Source organism: Lynx canadensis, chromosome A2 (genome assembly GCF_007474595.2).
Source record: "Lynx canadensis isolate LIC74 chromosome A2, mLynCan4.pri.v2, whole genome shotgun sequence".
Classification (NCBI taxonomy): Eukaryota; Metazoa; Chordata; class Mammalia; order Carnivora; family Felidae; genus Lynx; species Lynx canadensis.
The window spans coordinates 10683204-10705833 of NC_044304.2; the positions used below are offsets into that span (position 1 = coordinate 10683204).

At 41.2% G+C, this 22630-nt stretch overlaps 1 protein-coding gene across 1 annotated transcript; it reads left to right on the plus strand.

Moving 5' to 3' along the window:
- The first annotated feature begins 8350 nt into the window (after positions 1-8350).
- Positions 8351-9361, plus strand: LOC115527798 (olfactory receptor 7A17-like). Its single transcript, XM_030335631.1, has one exon. It carries the CDS (start codon positions 8378-8380, stop codon positions 9359-9361), a length of 984 nt encoding a protein of 327 aa, XP_030191491.1. The 5' UTR covers positions 8351-8377.
- The last annotated feature ends 13269 nt before the right edge of the window (positions 9362-22630 follow it).

A 22630-nucleotide genomic window follows, 5' to 3' on the forward strand; every position in this document is an offset into this window, starting at 1 on the left:
AGTCGGACGCTTAACTCACTGAGCCACCCAGGACCCCCTGGACACAAAGTTTTAAAGTAGCATGAGTGACTTAATTTAAAAAAAAACTTAGGGTGATTTATTTTTTTTAATTTTTTTAACATTTACTTATTATTGAGAGACAGAGACAGAGCATGAGCATGGGAGGGGCAGAGAGAGAAGGAGACACAGAATCCAAGGCAGGCTCCAGGCTCTGAGCTGTCAGCACAGAGCCTGACTCAGGGCTTGAACTCACAAACCGTGAGATCATGACCTCAGCTGAAGTCCAACGCTTAACTGACTAAGCCACCCAGGCACCCCTTGGGTAATTATTTTTAAATAATGAATCACTCTTCCTATCTTAATGCCACAAAGACCTCAAAATCAGAACCATATTTACATTTATGCAGTGGACCAAATACTTCCAAATGAACTCTATGTCTCTACTCAATGTGGGATTTCAACACTTGATACCTTGGCCCAAGGAAAGTTAACTGAATGATTTGAGAAGTTCAAACGCAGTTCCTGTGAACAATATCTTATTGGATAAATATCTGGATTAGATTCCTTTTGCTGTTGTCATACTAATGTCTCAAGACAAATAATTCTCTGAAAGTTCTAGAGATCAGAAGCATGAAAGGGATCTCACTGGGCTACAATAATGATGTCCATGGGTGGCGATCTTCATGGATGCTCCAGAGGAGAACAGACCTTTTCCTTGCTTCACAGTCTACAGGGCCCACAATTCTTACCTCACAGCCTTTCCTCCATCTTGGAAACCAACAGAACAGTACTTTCCAATGTCTCTCTGACTCCATGTTTCTTCCTTTTCTTCCACATTTAGAGGACCGTTGTGATTACACCAGACCAGTGTGGATAATCCAGGCTTATCTTCTTCCTTTTTTTTTAAGCTTCTTTATTTTTAAGTTTATTTCTTTATTTTGAAAGAGAGGGAGAGACAGAGAGCGCAGTGTGGAGGGTGGGGGCAGAGAGAGAGGGAAAGGGAGAATCCCAAGCAGGCTGCACAATGTCAGCAAGAAGTCTGATGCAGGGCTCAACCTCACAGTTCATGAGATTGTGACCTGAGCCAAAACCAAGAGTCAGACACTTAACCAGCCTAGCCACCCAGGCGCCCCCAACCAGGCTGATCTTCTTATCCTCAGATAATGATTCAGAGCTTTACTCCATCTGCTATCTTAATTACCCTGCCACGTAAGCTAACATTTTCAAACGTTCTTCAAGATGAATCTTTTGGAGGCCCTTATTCCGCCTACCACAAAATCTTCCTTTTCATATATTATTTAATATCCCTCAAGAGCCCTTCTATTTAAAAACTCAAGCGTAGAATCTTTCATCGCCCGAAGAGTGAGTGAAATACTACTCTTTCAAAAATACGTGCAAGGAAGATAGATTCCTGGTGGATAAGACCTAGAAGCACCTACACGTGGATCTCACACAGGACATCAGCTTCGCTCCCTAACTGTGACCCATAGACCAGGATCCCCAGCGTCAATACCACCCACCCAGGAGCTTGTTAGAAATGCGGAGTCCCTGGGCCCACTAGAGGCCTGATGAATCAGAATTGGCGTCTTTTCTTTTTTAACTTCTTTAATGTTTATTTTTGAGAGAGAGAGAGAGAAACAGAGGGCGAGCAGGGGAAGGGTAGAGAGAGAGGGAGACACAGAACCCGAAGGAGGCTCCAGGTTCTGAGATGTCAGCGCAGAGCCCGACTCAGGGCTCGAACTCGCGAACTGTGAGATCATGACCTGAGCCGAAGTAGGACGCTCAACCGTCTGAACCACCCAGGCACCCCTGGAATTTGTTTTTTAATTTTTTTTTTCAGAGACAGAGAGTGCATGGGGAGGGGGAGTGGGGCAGAGATAGGAAGAGAGAGAATCCCAAGCAAGATCCATGCTGTCAGCACAGAGCCCGTCACAGGGCTCCATACCACGAACCATGAGACCATGACCTGAGCTGAAATCAGGAGTCAGACACTTAACCGACCGAGCCCTCAGGCACCCCCAAAATTTGCATTTTTGACAGCTGGATAAATTACTTTTGTTGGGTGCTGTCCTGTGGGTTGAGGAGTTTGAGAGCATCCCTTCAGACATGGCCAAATATCCCAGGGTGAAGTCATCTCTGGTTGAGAACCACTGGGCCAGAATTTCAGAACTGAAAGCACCCTAACATAATTCTCATCAAAACCCCATTCCCTACTTGCTTTATACATTAAAGCAGCACATTAAATCTCTCTGAGCCTGATTTCTACAACCGAGAATGGCGTCCCTAAAAGTATAGCTTCACAGAAAGCACGTTTAAAAAAAAATTGACACTCCCTATAATGTGCTAAGTAAGCTAGGTTATGGTGCAGGAAATGTAAATGTGTCTCTAATAATTAATAAACACTTTAGAGTGAGGGACTAAATGGCAGTTCTTAACCTGTGATCTATGAAATTCCTAATTGTTTTGGCTAAACTATCATGAAGCCAAGGAGTGTAGTACCCAAGGTTATACACTAAAGGAACAAATTTCTCCCCCTTCTTGAAGAAGGAAATAGTAGTTTTCTAAAGATATCAGGGGTGTGCCTCCACCACAGATCAATGTAAGGGAAGTCGTCTGATGAATTCCTCTGTGTTAGATTTTCGAGAAAACTTGAAGCCAGGGTTGTAATGAGGTGCTGGGAGGTTTAGACCTCCAGAAACAGGAAAACTAATGGAGACAATGTAATAAAAACTGAATTCACCTGGCATGCAATGTAGTCTCCTAGGAACAGAGAATCTGCCAGAAATATTTCCATTGTGTCCAGACCAGTATCCCAAGGAGACATCATGCACTTAAAGGCTGGAGCACCAAGAGATAAAAATGCCTCATGAGCACATGCGGGGAGCTGTAAATATCTCTTCTGCTGCAGAACCTCAGCATGTGCGTTTTCACTGGACAGAACATGGTTGTTGCTCTTGGAGTCCTAAATCTGGCCAGGAGACCAATGCTCAATGCCTCCCTGGTGCCTTGTCTGGGGACTGAGTTTGATGTCCATCGTCAACTATCCAGGGAGGAATTTTGACTTCCAAAGGGAGAACTTGCCTTGTGAGTTCATGTGCAGGTGAGTTCAAGAGCCCAACAGACACTGCAGGAAAGGATCAAAGCAAATGGAAGGCAAGAACTCGTACTGGAGGTCACTGAGAAAAATCCAGCATAGCCCAGATGCCAGAGATTACTGTCATTGTTGGCTGGCTTTACCAAAAAAATTATTTTGTTTATTTATGATGCTTTAAAAAGTGGATATTGCAATCAGAAATGCAAGGATCCATGTTGGTAATTAAAATGATATTAATGGAAGCCCAATTTGAAGGAAAGAAGAAGGCACAAAGTGCTTCCAGGAAAAGTAGAACATAAGTACAAGGATCTTATTAATTAATGGGAGTACACAAACAGGGTATTGGCTGTGGAGAGACATGCAGTGAAGCAAGGGCATTTCTTTTTATTTTAATGGGACATCTTAGACTATGCTTCCATATAGATGAAAAGATCCAGACCAAGGAACAATTGCAAATACATCCTTGCAATAGTGGTGCACGAAACATACACACATCATCTTCTCTCATTCTGGGTATTGGAAAAAAATTGTGATTAATACATGGAAATAGGTTGCTAATGAGCTTTATTTTGCATTATTTTATAACCTGTGAGGCTGAATGTACTTGTGGGTTTGTTAGTCATTTGACAGCTTCTCTGTTAAAAATTGTCTGTGCAAATCCTTTCCCTTTGGATGGTGTTCTACAAGTGTTTAGATTTCTTTTTAATCCTTGGGGCACCTGGCCGGCTCAGTCGATGGAGTGTGTGGCTCTTGATATTGGAGCTGTGAGGTTGAGCCCCACGTTAGATGTAGAGATTGCTTGAAAATAAGAGCTTGAGAAAAACAAAAATAAAAATTTGACACCTCGTAACAAAGAATTGGAGTTTTTATACAAACTGTCGGCCATTTAGTTCTTTTATGTATGTATAAATGTATTTGTGAGGAATGTATGAAAGTTTATGAATTTTGTGTGGTCAAATCTATCAGTCAGTCATATCAGGCTCTCTCAATTGCTTAAAAATTTTTCTTGAGGTATAACTGACATACAACATCCTATTAGTTTCAGGCATACAACATAATGATCCCATACTTGTATATATCACAAAATGATCACCACATCTGTCACTGTGCATAGTCACAAAATATTTTTCTGTGATGAGGACTTTCAAGATCTACTCTCGGGGCGCCTGGGTGCTCAGTTGGTTAAGCATCCGACTTCGGCTCAGGTCATGATCTCATGGTCCGTGAGTTCGAGCCCCATGTCGGGCTCTGTGCTGACAGCTCAGAGCCTGGAGCCTGCTTCACATTCTGTGTCTCCCTCTCTCTCTGCCCCTCCCCTGTTCATGCTCTGTCTCTCTCTGTCTCAAAAATAAATAAAACATTTAAAAAAATTAAAAAAAAGTAAGATCTACTCTCTTAGGGACTTTCCAACACGTGATACACTATTATTAACTGTATCATCAGTCTGTCCATTACATCTCAGGCATTGCTTTTTTGTTTTTCTTTTTTTTTTTTTAATGTTTATTTACTTATTTTGAGAGCAAGCACGAGCAGTGGTAGAGGCAGAGAAAGAGGAGAGAGAGAATCTCAAGTAGGCCCTGTGCTGTCAGTGCAAAGCCAGACATGGGGCTCGGTCTCAAGAACCATGAGATCATGACCTGAGCTGAAGTCAAGCGTAGGATGTTTAATCAACTGAGCCACCCAGGAGCCCCTCTTTTTCATTTCCTTATGAACAAAGTGGGGCAGGCTGGTCAGTATTCTTCATGTGTCAGTACTTGCTATACACGAGAAAGAAAGTGCTTCATTCTTAGCGGTAATAAATTACCCTTTATGCATGTTTCTGACTTGTTTTCACATCTCTGTTGCTAAAAGAGATGTGAAATCTTTTCACTCTCTTTTTGGCCTTTGGGGATTAGATCTATTTCTGAAGGTTGCATCACCTTTGGCCATCATCTGGAAGGTATTTTTCTTTACCAATTGACTAAAGATTGCCTTTCCATTCTATAAGCCTATGTGAATCCGTGTATCTTTAAGTAAGATGAAATCACAACTTACCGCTTCCTCCCACAAGGTAAATGCCCTTCTGATATACCTTTTTATTTCCAAGTCTTTGGCAATTTAATCTTGAATTAGTGACCCATGGTGGGGTCATTACGTTGTTGCTCTTGTACGTCTTTCTGTAACTTAGTAGTAGATTTTCATTCCATTTTGTTGTTTTCATTCAATACAGTTGTTTAGAAACAATAGACTTGGGGCGCCTGGGTGACTCAGTGGGTTAAGCGTCCAACTTCGGCTCAGGTCATGATCTCACGGTTCGTGGGTTTGAGCCCCACATCGGGCTCCATGCTGACAGCCCAGAGCCTGGACCCTGCTTCGGATTCTGTGTCTCCCTCTCTTTCTGTCCCTCCCCCACTCGTGCTCTCTCTCTGTCTCTCAAAAATGAATACGTGTTTAAAAAAAAAAGAAAAAGAAAAAGAAACAATAGACTTAACAGAATGTCATTCTCACTGATAATCTTTGTTCCAGAAGTTCTTAGTTTCTTTTAAAATTTCTTTTCCACTTTATGCATGTATACATATTCACACACTTGCATACAAATGCTTCAATAAGATGCTATGCACATCTTTATGTTCCAGTGCGGCCTTTTCTTCTACCCTGTGTCCCTTTTTCCTTCTTTCTTTTTTTTTATTTTTTAAATTTTTTTAACGTTTTTATTTATTATTGAGAGACAGAGAGACACAGAGCATGAGCAGGGGAGGGGCGGAGAGATGGAGAGACACAGAATCTGAAGCAGGCTCCAGGCTCCTAGCTGTCAGCACAGAGCCCCACGCGGGGCTCGAACTCCCAAACCGTGAGATCATGACCTGAGCCGAAGTTGGACGCTTAACTGACTGAGCCACCCAGGCACCCCCCCCCCTTTTTCCTCCTTTCTTAATAATTCTTCGTGGACTTGCCTCCCATCCACTAATATAATGCTGGCTCCTTATTTCAATATCTGTGTCACCTTCAAGACGTTGCTGTGCAACTCACACATGCAACGGTCATTCATATTTTTTCTTAATATATCACTGCTATCAAAATATTTGGGGACTATTAAGTTAAGACCATGCTTCTCAACCTGGGGCAATCTTGTCCCCCAGGGAACGCTGAAGTGATATGCAGATATTTGTCACTGTGAGGCTGGGAGGGGCAGGTGGCCGTCAAGGATGCTGCTAAACAACATAGAATTCCCAGGTAGACACCACCACAGAGGAGGATGTGGCCCAGAATGTCAAGCAGAGCACAGATTGAGAAACCCTAAGCTGAAGAAAATCTGTATTTTGAATATTTATAGCTGCCTTCAGATTGCTTCCCCATCTTTCCACACTTCCCATTTCTGCCAGCATGATTAGAGAGTGCCCCTTTCACTGACAGTTAAGAAGTTCCATCCCCAATCAACATGGCAGCCCATCTCAGGCTTTCCTGGGAGATGGGTGGGAAAGGTAAATCCTTCTTGTTATTTTCTCAAACGCTCTACAGTGTCTTGTCAAAAAAGATAAAAACCCAAAGAACGGGAATAACAAAGAAAAGGTGCCACATAAGAAGAGTGAGAAAGAAACTTGCTTCATCCAAAACCAGGCTGTATAAATCAATCGGTCAAATACATGCAGACCAGCCAGAAGGAAAGCAAGCCTTCAGCTCCTTGATTTCAAAATAGCCCAACTTCTGAATTAGTTAACATACAGTGTAGTATTGGTTTCAGAAGTAGATACTACGGGTTCGTCACTTACATATAACACCCAGCACTCATCCCAACAAGCGCCCTCAATACCCCTCACCCATTTAGCCCATCCCATCACCCACCTCCCCTCCAGCAACCCTCAGTTTGTCCTCTGTATTTAAGAGTCTTTTGTGGTTTCCTCCTCATGCCCATTTCACTTCTCTCTTTTCTCTGTGTTTACTGAACAGATTGCCCATGTTTTCTTTGAATTTATGTGAAATAGAAAATGAGCATACTGATGGGGAGCCCCAAGTTTATTTGCCTGTAGGAATTTCTGGGTACCATTTCCGCATTCTGTAGGGGACAGATAACAAGATCTGGCCAGCTTGAGGTGTATCTATCGCTGGCCTAACTAGTGTAGCTGGGTGTGATAAAGGCATGACAGTCAGTAGCCCACAAGGCCATAGTGGGTCATGGTGTGTGTGTGTGTGTTGTGAACTGAGGTTAATCCTCAGAGCAGGGATGCCAGGGCTCGCATATTCCAAGGTAATTCTTATTGACAGGGGCCAGAACTCAGTCAACAGAAGTTATTAATGGGGATGTCCATTTCAACTCACAAGACACTTTTATAACAAAATTAATAAAGTCCTTCAAAAAACTCATAAGTGAGGGATTTGCTCTGTCTTTAAGTGTCAGCTGTTGTGGGCTAGCCTCTCCATTCCTCAACACACACTGCCACCACCTCTCACCCCACTCCTTCTGGCTCTTTCCCCTTGACACCTGGCTTTCTTTTGACACATGATTTTCTGAAACAAGCCCCTTCCTCAGGCCCTTTGCACAGACCTTTGCCCCTGCTGGGCACACACTTTCTGAGATCACCTCAACTTCCTTCCTATCTCCCTCGAGGTCCTGTTCAAATGTCATCCTTTTCTTCACAGCCCCTGTCACCATCTGATGTGTTATTTGATTATTTTTATTTGCTTATCATTCTTTCCCCATTCTAGGATGATAAGGAATTTTGTTTTTCAGCACCCTATATTCATTGCATATACAGTGCCTTGAATGTGATCAATAAACAGTATGTACTCTTTAAAGGGGTAAAAAATATTCTCCATAAAACAAGACCATACATTATGCTCAAGGAGCCGATTGAGAGTAGAAATGGAATTTTTAATAAGAAATGGTGCTAGAGATGCCCTAATGGGGTTGAGACCATATACCTATATTGTTTTCACTCATATGTGGATCTTGAGAAACTTAACAGAAGACCATGGGATAGGGGAAGGCGGGGGGGGGGGGGTAGTTACAAACAGAAAGGGAGGGAGGCAAACCATAAGAGACTCTTAAATACAGAGAACAAACTCAGGGTTGATAGGGGTGGGAGAGAGGGGAAAGTGGGTGATGGGCATTGAGGAGGGCGCCTGTTGGGATGAGCGCTGGGTGCTGTATGGAAACCAATTTGAGGATAAAATATATTTAAAAATTTTTTAAAAGAAACGTATTTCCTGACTCTAAAGTATAAATGGTAGTTCTCACGCTAGGTTACTAGCTTGTGTGAAAATTAGTGATTTATTTCTCTGTATCCTGGTAGTAATCTCCAACACATGGAGCCAAGGAACCTTACAGCCATTTCAGAATTTCTTCTTCTGGGATTTTCAGAGGAACCAGCATTCCAGCCCCTCATATTTGGGCTTTTCCTCTCCATGTACCTGATCACTGTGTTTGGGAACCTGCTCATCATCCTGGCCGTCAGCTCTGACTCCTGCCTCCACACCCCCATGTACTTCTTCCTGGCCAACCTGTCCTTTGTGGACATCTGCTTCACGTCCACCACTGTCCCGAAGATGCTTTGGAACATCCAGACACAGAGCAAACACATAACCTATGAGAACTGCATCACACAGATGTATTTTTTCCTACTCTTCGCGGGATTGGACAACTACATCCTGACCGTGATGGCCTATGACCGATTTTTGGCCATCTGTCACCCCCTGCACTACACGGTCAGCATGAACCCCCGGCTCTGTGGGCTGCTGGTTTTGGTGTCTTGGATCATGAGTGTCCTGCATTCCTTGTTACAAACCTCAGTGGTGCTGCGACTGTCCTTCTGTACAGACTTGGAAATCCCTCACTTCTTCTGTGAAATTAAACAGGTGGTCCAACTTGCCTGTTCTGACACCTTTCTTAATGACATGGTGATGTATTTTGGAGCTGGGTTGCTGGGTGGGGGCCCCCTTGCTGGGATCCTTTACTCTTACTCTAAGATAGTTTCTTCCATATGTGGCATCTCATCAACTCAGGGCAAGTATAAAGCATTTTCCACCTGTGCATCCCACCTTTCTGTGGTCTTCTTATTTTACTGTACAAGCCTAGGTGTGTACCTTAGCTCCACTGCTACCCAGAGCTCCTACTCGGGTGCCACGGCCTCGGTGATGTACACGGTGGTCACGCCCATGCTGAACCCCTTCATCTACAGCCTGAGGAACAGAGACATAAAGAGGGCTCTGAAAAAATCCTTTGGAAAGGAAACTATGAAAGGACCAATTGCCCTGGGGCAATTGCACCTGATGGCAGAACTCAAAGCTTGAGAGCCAGAAATGGCAATTCTTTGATCAGATTGTGGAAGTAGAAGTTGCTACTTCTATTGATTTCCTGGAACATCTCTTTCTTCAACATCAACTTCTCTGTACACTTTAGGTAACATACTGTATTACCCTTTCTGCACTCTGGTGTTTAATAGTGTTTCCCTTAGTTGTTTTCCTACTCTTCTGAATTCATTCCCAATTTTGGACGATATTGGAAATTCCCATTTATTCTGTGAGATTCTATAGATTTGTTAAGAATACCCTCTTCTTAGGGGCGCCTGGGTGGCGCAGTCGGTTAAGCGTCCGACTTCAGCCAGGTCACGATCTCGCGGTCCGTGAGTTTGAGCCCCGCGTCGGGCTCTGGGCTGATGGCTCAGAGCCTGGAGCCTGTTTCCGATTCTGTGTCTCCCTCTCTCTCTGCCCCTCCCCCGTTCATGCTCTGTCTCTCTCTGTCCCAAAAATAAAAATAAAAAACGTTGAAAAAAAAAAAAAAGAATACCCTCTTCTTAAATGAAATATATCATCCTGAGCAATTTTTCTTTTGTTTTACTAAAAAATAATCATGAGTTGTACTACACGATGGAAAAAAACACATTTGGACCAAATCATAAAATTCCATGAGACGAAAGTCTGAAAGCACAACTCACCACTTCTGTGTCCATCATTCCTTTAGATATCTGTTCTTCCTGAAAATGTAGACTTTAACCTATGGTGTGTTTTATAACAAGTCATTGGGCTTTATTCTCCTCCTTAGGATACTGTTTTCTTATTCAGTTTTCACGTAATCACTAGCAAAAGTGATAATCAGATACATGTCTCCAGGTGTAGTCTACATGGAAACACAAATTCCAAGAAATAATTTGGCATAATATGGCCACAGAGTCAGAGATGAAGCAAAATTTCAGTCATGCATCTGTTACTATGCGAACGAATGTTTTCCTGCTACACATTTGCTTATTGATGATGTGAGACTGGCATCCATGTGTCGGGGGTCTATCACTGGGGCCAAATATCATTTGCATACTTATGTTTCCTATTTCCTTGTGTTCCTGTTTCTTCCTGAAAATGTCCATGTCTCCCCTAAAACTATGATTCACTGGAGTACAATTGAATATGATAAGCTGCATATACTTAATGTATACAATTTCCTGAATTACAGGAGGCATACAAAAATTAAGTTTATAGGGAAACATGGGACTGTCTCTGCAGGGCAAGGGGTGAGACTCCTGCAGCGAAGGACACAGAAAGGGGACACCCTGGCCTCTGTGCCACTGCTCACACTTTGTCCTTGTTGCAGATGCCCTCCTGAGGGGCATCCCACAACCCACTTGATGAGTGCCAAGTAGGACCAGGAGATGGAACAGAAGAGCAACATACTATTTATGAAGGAGATGAAAGTTTCATGGAATTGAGTCCAGTTGCATTTCAATATAGGAGAGGTGACAGTGGTGATCCCAAACCTTCTCTTTTTTTAATATCTATTTATTTGGGGGACAGCGCAAGCAGGGGAGGGGCAGAGAGAGAGAGAGAAAGAGACACAGAATCCGAAGCAGGCTCCAGGCTCTGAGCTGTCAGCACAGAGCCCGATGTGGGGCTCGAACTCACAAACCGTCAGATCATGACCTAAGCTAGAGTTGGACGCTCAACTGATTGAGCCACCCAGGTGTCTCCCAAAGCCTTCTTGAAAGAGATTTCCTGGAAAGGGGCATGCTTTTGCACTGCTAGTGAGAATGCAAACTGGTGCAGCCACTCTGGAAAATAAGATGAAGATTCCTCAAAAATAAGAACTGGAGCTACCCTACAACCCAGCAATGGCACTACGAGGTATTTATCCAGAGGACACAAAAATGCTAATTAAAAGGGGCACATGCATCCCAATGTTCATAGCAGCACTACCAACCATAGCCAAATTATGGAAAGAGCCCAAATGTCCATCAACTGTTTAATGAATAAAGATGATGTGTCGTATGTGTGTGTGTGTGTATATATATATATACACATATATATACACATATATATGTTTATATGTATATATATATGCTTATATATATACATATATGTGTGTATATATGTGTGTGTGTGTATATATATATATATATATAATTGAATATTACTCAGCGATCAAAAGGAATGAAATATTGCCAGTTGCAACACATGGACAGAACCAGAAAGTACCATGCTAAGCAAAATAATTCAGAAGAAAACAAATATCCTATGGTTCCGCATATGTAGAATTTAAGAAACAAAACAGATGAACATAAGGGAAATGAAGGAAAAAGAAGATAAAAAGAGAGAAGGAGGCAAACCATAAGAGATTCTTAAATACAGAGAACAAACTGAGGGTTGCTGGAGGGGAGGTGGGTGGGGGGGTGGACTAAATGAATGATGGGCATAAAGGAGGGCACATGTTCAGATGAGCACTGGGTGTTATATATAAGTGATGAATCACTAAATTCCACTCCTGAAATCATTATCACCCTATATGTTAACTAACTTGGATTCAAATAAAATTTAAACTTTTATAAAACACCTTTTTTTTGTAAAAACGTTTTAAGCTGAAAGTTCATGAAGAGATCTGGTTGTATGAAATTATTTGCACACACTTGCCTTAATAAAAGGTGAAATGTTAAAAAAAAAAGATTATATACTACATGACTCCCTTTGGGTATAATTCAAAAAGATGCACAGTAAGTTTTAACTGCTTTGTCATGTTATTGTTAACATTTCATCACCCTGAGCCTCAATTTCCCTATTTCTGAAGGGAATGTGGGGCAATGAACCCTAACTTCAGGCAGGTGGTGTCAGAAATAAATGAAACATGTAGAAGCACTTTGTCGAGTCCAAAGAAAATGTTCAAGGTTAGGAGTCTGAGTATGTATATGTGTGTGTACATTTGTATACATGTTTCTGTCAAATAAATGTATCCACACACATACGAGTAGACATAAGAGAGTTATTGAAATCCCATCTGTTATGTTGAAAGAAAACCTGAAAGTTGGAGGGGATAAAAATGAAAAGAATAAACATTCGAATCAACATAAAATAGAAAGAATGTAGAATTTTGACACAAAAGTTTAAAGTAGAGTGAAAGGCCTTAATTTTAATAGGGAAATGTTTTCAATCTCAAATTTTCAAAGGCCTCCGAGTCAAAACCACGTTTACATTTATGCAGTGGGATATCACTGTCCAGCGAATGAGGCAATATATCTCCAAACTAAAACTAGTTTTCTCTTTCCATTTAATGTGGGATGTCCATACCAAATGCCTTGACCCTAGGGAAAGTTCACTGAATGAGCTGAAATGCTCAAACTCTGTTCCTACAAGCAATATTTTTCCAAACAAATGTCTGTAATCAATTCCTGTTGCTGCAGAAACAAATGATCACACTCGTGGCTTAACACAAAGATTTATCCAAAGTTTGTGGAAGGTCAGAAGCCTGAAATGGGTCTCATTGGGCTAATATCAAGAGCTCTGCAGGGCTGTGATCCTTCTGGACACTCTAGAGAAGAATTCACTCCATTTCCTTTTTCCCTTTTTAGTGGCTACCTGCATTTCTTGTCTTATGGCCCTTCTTCCAACGTCAAAGCCAACAGCGTAGAGTCTGAAAATGTCTCTCTGATTCCAAATCTTTGTCCTCCCCCTCCCACATTTAGAGGACACCTGTGATTACACTAGTTCCATCCAGATAATCCAGGCCAATCTTTTTTATATAAAGATCAGTGATTAGCAGCTTTATGCCATCTACTGGCCACATTCCCCTTGCTCTGTAAACAAGTATTTTCAAAAGTTCTTTGGATTGGGACACCTTTGGAAGCCTACAAAGTGTTTTTTTCAAATATAAAATAATTGATGTCACTCATTGACCATAGAATTCATCAACCCCTATAGAATTGTGTGAAAAACATTTCTTTCAGGGGCACCTGGATGGCTCAGTCAGTTAACTGTCCAACTCTTGACCTTGGCTCAGGTCATGATCTCATGGTTAGTGAAATCAAGCCCAACAGCTGTCTCTATGATGACAGCCTAGAATCTCTCTCTCTCTCTCTCTCTCTCTCTCTCAAAATAAAGATAAATATTAAAAGAAAACAATTTTTCTTTCAAAATGACAAACACAGAAGATTCTTGGTGGAGAAGACCTAAAACTACCTACATGTGACTCTAACACAGGAGCACAGACTTGCTCTCTACCTGTGGTCCATAGATCAGAACATGCAATATCATCACCACCTGGTTGTTTGTAGAAGGACAAACTCCCTGGAATCCCGGAGACCTGATGAATCAGGTCAGGGCATTTTAACTACAAACTTTGGTGGTTTGTACACACAATGAAGATAGAGCCGTATTTTTCACCTACTCACTGTTGACATTTGGAGCTGGGTAAATATTTGTGCTGGGTGCTGTCCTTTGGGTTATAGAGGTTTGACAGCATCCCTTAAGACACGGCCAAATATCCACAGAGGCAAAATCATGCCTGATTGAAAACCATGGTGCTGAGGTTTGAGAACTGGAAGTATCATGAGAGAAATCCAATTAAGGATTCATCCAGTATTACATTTATAACTGTGGTCTTAGGATTTGTAATAAAAATATATATTTGGGGAGAGGAGTTAAGATGGCAGAGCAGCATGGAGACCCTGAGCTTGTCTCATCCCTGAAACGCAGCTAAATCAGCACGAAACCATTTTGAACACCTAGGAAATGGATCCGATGATTAACACAACAGTCTGCATGACTTGAGCCACAGAACTCAGCAGGTGCGTGGGGCAGAGAGGTGAACCGGGGAAGAAAAAAAGCTGCAGAGGGTAGGGAACCATTTGCAGGGAGAAGACAGAGAGAAAAAGGGAAAGGGGAAGAGAACAGCATATCAGGATGGTGCAAGAAAAGCAGCTGGAAAGAAAGAGAGAGAGAGAGAGTGAAAACACTTTCAGGGGAATGGACAATCGAACTATTGACACAAAGAAAAGAGAGGGTTTGGGTACCATCAGGATTCTGTATACAGTGGAGTGCAGAGTCTGAAGTTTTGGAGCTCAGTGTCTGAGGGTGCTCTGGTGAGGAAGCAAGATGAATCCCCAGGATCAGGAGTGGGCCTGAGGGGTGTCACACACAGGAAGAAGTCATCCCCCTGCTTGGAGTGCATTTGGTAGAGGCCATACGGCCTCCCCATAGGCAAAGGTCCCAGCAGAACCTGGAGAGCAGCCACATTTGCTGGTACTGGGACAAAGACGCCAGAGTGCAGTGACATCTGGCACCGGCTGTGTGTTGTGTTTTGCCAAAATCTCTGAAACTCTATCACTGCACAGTCACATGAACATTTTGTGAGACAAACCAGCACGCAGTCATTGTTCAGTGAGATCCTCCCCCAGAGAGTCAGAGTGGGTCAAAGGCACAAGGGTCTCTAAAGTGTGAAGTTTTGAAACACAACCCCAACTGAGACAAAACTCTGGAGGGAGATGCTGCCTGACAGGCAGGCAGCTTGGACAGGGACAGGGTAGAGAGGAGGAGTGGGCAGAGGCCTGAGAAAGGAGAGGTTCTTGATCGCAGGTGGATGAGAGCACGAAGTTCCTGCCACAGAAACTAGGGAAGCAGGTGGAAACAATTTCCATCTCTCACACCTGGATCCACCACAATAAGCCAAGCATCACAACCTAATGGAGAACAAAGCCATTACAAAAAGCTCTGCCAACTGCACCCTCCAAGCCCATCCCCCAGTCACTCCACCTGCTTAGTGTACAGACTATAGAGTACTTCCTAGTTTCAGTTCTAGGGGAAACTAGGTGAAACCCCATTTGGGTTTCATTCTGTTTGCTGGTTCATTTATTTGTTCATTTTCTTTGTTTCTGTTTTTGTTTAAATTGGTTTTTTTATTCTTTCTTTTCTAACTATAACTTGGATAAAGAAAGGAAATTATTTTTTACTTTATTTTTTATTTTTAAAATTTTTATTCTATTTCCGTTTCTTTATTCTATTCTATTACATAAATGTTTTTAATTTTTTCATTTTTCTTACCTTTTTTTCCACTTCCTTTCCCACTTATCTCTATTCTATCAAGCTTATTTCAATAAGCAAACCAAAACACACTAGGATCTAACTTTCTTTATTTGATTTTTTGTTTTGTTTTTATTTTTTCATTTTAATCTTTTAATTTTTTTCTACCTCCAAAATGAAGGAATTCATCGCAAAACAAAAAACAGGAAGAAATGATAGCCAGGGACTTAATCAATACAGATATAAGAAAGATGTCTGAACTACAATCTAGAACCACAATAAGAATACTAGTTGGTGTTGGAAAAAGCATAGAAGACACCAGAGAATCCTTTTCTGTGGAGATAAAAGAAACAAAATCTAGACAGGCTAAAATTTTAAAAGCTATAATGAGAAGTAATCTCAAAAGGATGCCACGATGGCAAGGATGGATGAAGCAGAAGTGGGAATCAGCTATTTAGAAGATAAAATTATGGAGAATAATGAAGCAGAAAAAAAGAGAGAAACAAAGGCAAAAGATCACAATACAAGACTCAGTGACTTATTACAAGAGAATAACATCCGAATCACAGGAATCCCAAAAGATGAAGAGAGAGAAAAATGACAGAAGGTTTATGTGACCAAATTATAATGGAAAACTTACCTAACCTGGGGAAAGACACAGACATCAAAATCCAAGAGGCTTAGAGAATTCCCATTAGATTCAACAAAAACCGACCATCAACAAGGCATACCATAGTCTAATTTGCAGAATACACAGAAAAGAAAAGCAGCAAGGGGAAAAAGTCCTTAACCTATAAGGGAAGACCGATCAGGTTCACATCAGGCCTATGCACAGAAATTTGGCAGTCCATAAAGGAATGGCAGGATATATTTGATGTGCTGAATTGGAAAACTATGCAGCCAAGAATTCTTTATTCAGCAAGGCTGTCATTGAAAATAGGAGAGATGGGGCGCCTGGGTGGCGCAGTCGGTTAAGCGTCCGACTTCAGCCAGGTCACGATCTCGCGGTCCGTGAGTTCAAGCCCCGCGTCGGGCTCTGGGCTGATGGCTCAGAGCCTGGAGCCTGTTTCCGATTCTGTGTCTCCCTCTCTCTCTGCCCCTCCCCCGTTCATGCTCTGTCTCTCTCTGTCGCAAAAATAAATAAACGTTGAAAAAAAAATTAAAAAAAGAAAATAGGAGAGATGAAGAGTTTCCCAGAAAAACAGAAACCAAAGGAGTTTATGACCACTAAATCAGCCCTGAAAGAAACTTTAAGGGGGACTCCTTGACTGGAGAAAGACAAAACAAAACAAAAAAAGACCAAAAACAACACAGACTAGAAAGGACCAGAGAACATCACCAGAAACACCAACTCTACAGGCAACACATGGTACTAAATTCATATCTTTCAGTACTCACTCTAAATGTCAATGGACTAAATGCTCCATTCAAAAGACATAGGGTATCAGAATGGATAAGAAAGCAAGGTCCCTCTTTATGATGCTCACAAATGACCCATTTTAGACCTAAAGACACCTGCAGATTGAAAGTAAGGGGATGGAGAACAATCTATGATGCCAATGACTGTCAAAAGAAAGCTGAAGCAGCAATACTTCCATGAGACAAACTAGATTTTAAAATAAAGACTGTAACAAGAGTTGAAAAAAAGGCATTATACCATAATTAAGGGGTCTGTCCACCTAGAAGATCTAACGATTGTAACTATTTATGCCCCCATCGTGGACACCCAAATGTATAAACCAGTTCATCACAAACATACAGAAACTCATTGATAAGAATACCATAATAGTAGGGGACTTCAACACCCCAATAACAACAATGGACAGGTCATGTAAGCAGAAAATCAACAAGGAAACAATAGCTTTGAATGACACACTGGACCTGATGGGCTTAACAGATATATTCAGAACATTTCATTCTAGAGCAGCAGAATACACATTTTTCTCAAGTACACACCTATTCTCCTGAATAGGTCACATACTAGGACACAAATCAGCCCTCAACAAGTACAAAAAGATCCAGATCATACATTGCATATTTTCATGCCACAATGCTATGAAACTCGAAATCAACCACAAGAAAAAAATTTGGAAAGACCGTGAATACTTGGAGATGAAAGAACATCCTACTAAAGAATGAATGGATTAACCAAGAAATTAAAGAGGAAATTAAAAAGTACATGAAAGTCAATGAAAATGAAAACACCACAGACCAAAATCTCTGGGATGAAGCAAAGGCAGTCATAAGAGAGAAGTATATAGCAATCCAGGCCTTCCTAAAGAAGGAAGAAAGGTCTCAAATACACAATCTAACCTTATACCTAAAAGAGCTGGGAAGAAAAAAACAGCCAATAAAGCCCAAAACCAGAAGAAGAAGGGAAATAATAAAGATTAGAGCAGAAATCAATGACATAGAAATCAAAATACCAGTAGAACAGATTAATGAAACTAGGAGCTGGTTCTTTGAAAGAATTAATAAAATGGATAAACCCCTAACCAGATTGATCAAAAAGAAAAAGGGAAGGACCCAAATAAATAAAATCATGAATTAAAGAGGAGAGATCACAACCAATACTGCTGAAATACAAACAATAATAAGAGAATATTAGGAGAAATTATATGCCAACAAATTGGGAAATCTGGAAGAAATGGATAAATTCCTAGAAATATATAAACTACCAAATCTGAAACAGGAAAAAATAGAAAATTTGAACACACCCATAACCAGTAGAGAAACTGAATCAGTAATCACAAATATACTAACAAACAAGAGTCCGTGGCCAGATGGCTATCCAGGGGAATTCTATGAAACATTTAAAGAAGAGTTACCACCTATTCCTTTGAAGTTGCTCCAAGAAATAGAAATGGAAGGAAAACTTCCAAACTCTTTCTATGAAGCCAGCATTACCTTAATTCCAAAATCAGACAAAGACCCCACTAAAAAGGAGAACTAGAGACCAATTTCCATGATGAACATCAATGAAAAAATTATCAACAAGATACTACCAAACCGGATCCAACTATGCATTAAAAGAATTATTCACCACGATCAAGTAGGATTTATTCCTGGGATGCGGGGCTGCTTCAATATCCACAAATCAATCAATGTGTTACATCACATTAATAAAAGAAAGGATAAAAAACATAATCCTATCAATAGATGCAGAAAAAAAGATTTGACAAACTACAGCATTTTTCTTGTTAAAAACCCTCAAGAAAGTAGGGATAGAAGGATCATGCCTCAATATCATAAAGGCCATACAGGAAAGACTCCCTGCTAATAACATCCTCAATGGGGAAAAACTTAGAGCTTTCCCCCTCAACCAGGAACATGACAGAGATGTCCACTCTCATCATTGTTATTCAAAATAGTGTTGGAAGTCCTAGCCTCAGCAATCAGACAACACAAAGAAATAAAAGGCATCCAGATGGGCATGGAGGAAGTCAAACTTTCACTCTTCCCAGATGACATGATACTCCATGTGGAAAATCCAAATACTGCTAGAACTGATACATGAATTCGGCAAAGTCGCAGGATGTAAAATCAATGTACAGAAATCAGTTGCATTTCTATACACCAATAATAAAGCCAAAGAAAGAGAAATCAAGAATTGATCCCATTTACAATTTCACCAAAAACCATAAAATACCTAGGAATAAACCTAACCAAAGAAGTAAAAAATCTATACACTGAAAACTATAGAAAGCTTATGAAAGAAATTGAATAAGGCACAAAAAAAAAAAAAAACCTGAAAAAATTGCATGCCTCTGAATTGGAAGAACAAATATTGTTAAAATATCAATTCTACCCAAAGCAATCTATAAATTCAATGCAATCCAAATCAAAATAGCACCAGCATTCTTCATAGAGTTAAACAAACAATCCTTTTTTAATGTTTATTTATTTTTGAAAGAGAGACAGTGTGTGTGTGTGTGTGTGTGTGTGTGTGTGTGTGTGTGTGAGAGAGAGAGAGAGAGAGAGAGAGAGAGAGAGAGAGAGAGAAACAGAATCTGAAGCAGGCTCCAGGCTCTGAGCTGTCAGCACAGAGCCTAATGTGGGGCTCAAACCCATGAACTGCAAGATCATGACCTGAGTCGAGGTCAGATACTTAACCAACTAAGCCGCCCAGGTGGCCCTAGAACAAACCATTCTAAAATTTGTATGGAACCAGAAAAGACCCCAAATAGCCAAAGCAATCCTGAAAAAGGAAATCAAAGCTGGAGGCATCACAATTTCAGGCTTCAAGCTGTATTACAAAGCTATAATCATCAAGACAGTATGGTTCTGGCACAAACACAGACACATAGATCAATGGAACAGAACAGAGAACCCAGAAATGGCCCCAAAAATGTATGGCCAACTAATCTTTGACAAAGCAGGAAAGAATATCCATTGGAAAAAAGAGAGACTCTTCAGCAAATGGGGTTGGGAAAACTCTACAGTGACATGCAGAAGAATGAACATGTATCACTTTCTTACACCATACACATTAATAAATTCAAAATGGATGAAAGACCTAAACACAAGACAGGAAGCCATCAAAGTCATAGAGGAGAAAACAAGCAACAATCTCTTTGACCTCAGCCGCAGCGACTTCTTACTTGACATGTCTCTGGAGGCAAGGGAAACAAAAGAAAAAATGAACTATTGGGACCCCATCAAGATAAAAAAACTTCTGCACAGTGAAGGAAACAACAAAACTAAAAGGGAACCGATGGAATGGGAGAAGATATTTGCAAACGACGTATGAGATAAAGGGCTAGTATCCAAAATCTATAAAGAACTTATCAAACTCGACACCCAAAAAACAAATAATCCAGTGAAGAGATGGGCAAAAGACATGAATAGACGCTCCTCCAAAGAAGACATCCAGATGGCTAACAGACACATGAAAAAAATTCTCAACATCACTCATCATCAGGGAAATACAAATAAAAACCACAATGAGATACCACCTTACACCTGTCAGAATGGCTAACATTAACAACTCAGACAACAACAGTTGTTGGCCACGATGTGGAGAAAGAGGAATACTTTTGCACTGCTGGTGGGAATGCAAACTGGTGCAACCCCTCTGGAAAACAGGATGGAGATTCCTCAAAAAATTAAAAATAGAACTACCCTATGACCCAGCAATTGCACAACTAGGCATTTATCCAAAGGGTTCAAAAGTGCCAGGGGCACACACTCCCCAATGTTTGTAGCAACACTATCAACAATAGCCAAAGTATGGAAAGAGCCCAAATGCCCACTGACTGATGAATGGATAAAAAAAGATGTGGTGTATATATACAATGGAATATTACTCGTCAATCAAAAAGGACGAAATCTTGCCAGTTACAACAATGTGGATGGAACTAGAGGGTATTATCCTAAGCAAAATAAGTCAGTCAGAGAAAGACAAATATATAACTTCACTCATATGGAATGAGTGAACATAGGGGAAAGGAAGCAAAAATGAGATAAAAACAGAGAGCAAGACAAAACTAAAGACCGTCTTAAATACAGAGAACAAACAGGGTTGCTGGTGGGGTGATGAGTGATGCAATGGGCTCAATGGGTGGTGAGCATTAAGGAGGGCAATGCTGGGATGAGCCCTGGGGTTCTATATAAGTAATGAATCATTAAATTCTATTTCTGATCATTTTTATACTATATGTCGACTAACTCGGATTTAAATTAAAAAAAATATATATGTGTATATATATACATATATATGGTCTACATCCCCATTTCTGATCCATAGCTCCTAAAATTCTTCCAATATCATGTGATGAGAGTTATAAAGTCGTCTTCCATCAGAGGGGCACCTGGGTGGCTCAGTCAGTGAAGCATCAACTCATAATTTTGACTCAGGTCAAGATCTCACCATTCAAGAGTTGGAACCTCACATCGGGTTCTGCTCTGACAGTGTGGAGCTTGCTTGGGATTCTCCCTTGCCCTCTCCCTTTCTGCCCCTGCCCCTCTAACATGAGGATGTTTTCTCTCTCTCTTTCTCTCTCTCTCTCTCTCTCTCTCTCCATCAAAATAAATAAATAAACTTTAAAAGAAAGATGTCTTCTGTCAGGATAATGGAGTGGCTTTGGGAAAACATCTAAGGAGAGGGGCTGCTTGCCAGGAGGACTAATCATATGATTAGAAGATGAACTTCACATGCCACCCCCTGACCTCTAGGGATGGGAGAGTCTCTGGAGACTGAATCTAAGCAGCAATAGCCAATGATATAATCAGTTGTGTCTACATCATGAAGCTTCCATAAAACCCAAAAGGAGGGTTCAGAGAGTTTTCAGGTTGGTGAACACATGGAGACAGGTAGAGTGGCATGCCTGGAGAAGGAATGGAAGCTCTACACCCTCTCCCCATACCTTGCCCTGTGTATCTCTTCTATCTGGTGTCATCCCTCCCCAAAGGCAGCACAGCTCATGAGGGAAATACTCAAGAGACACATATAAACTTGAGCATGCACAGGCTCACCTACTGAGTCCATCATTGGACCACCTAACCTCAGACCTGAGGTAGAGCTCCAGTTCTTGGTAGGAAAGGTCTAAAAATACCTACCCCTGACTCAAACACTGAACCACAGCCTTACTACTCAAAGATGGGTCCACAGACCAGATGGGTGGCATCAGTACCTACTGAGAAATGGTTACAATTACAGGATCTCTGAGCCCCACCCATGTCCCACCAAATCAGAGTCCAGATTTGAACAGGATCCCCAAGTGATTCATAAATACATTAATGTTGGAGAAGTTCTGGTCTAGAGTGGTGTTTCTCAACTTCTCCACTGTTGACACTGTGCTAGATAATTCTCTGTGGTGGGGGCCGTCCTGTGCATTGTATGACATGGGGCAGCATCCCTGGCCTGAACCCACTAGACGCCAGTGGGATCTCCCTAGTTATGACAACCAAAAATTTCTCCCTTATCTTGTCAAGTGTTGTCTGAAAGCAAAATCGCCCTTGGTTGAGGGCCACTGACCTAGCGCTTGAGAACTGGAAATATCTTTGTGGATTTCCAGTCAAAGATCTTTCTGCCCTAGTTCATAGCTCTGGGTAGCTCATTCCACACTTCTGGGCCCCACTTTTACAACTGTACTTTAATAAGAGTGGACTTTTCTTTAATCCCACATGAGTGAAATGATACAGTATTTGTCTTTCTCTGATTGGCTTATTTTGCTCAGCATAATGCATTCTAGCTCCACCCACATTTGGGTTGGGGAGAGAAGAGAGGGAAACAAACCAGAAGAGAATCTTAACTATAGAGAACAAATGAGGGATGAAGGAGGGAAG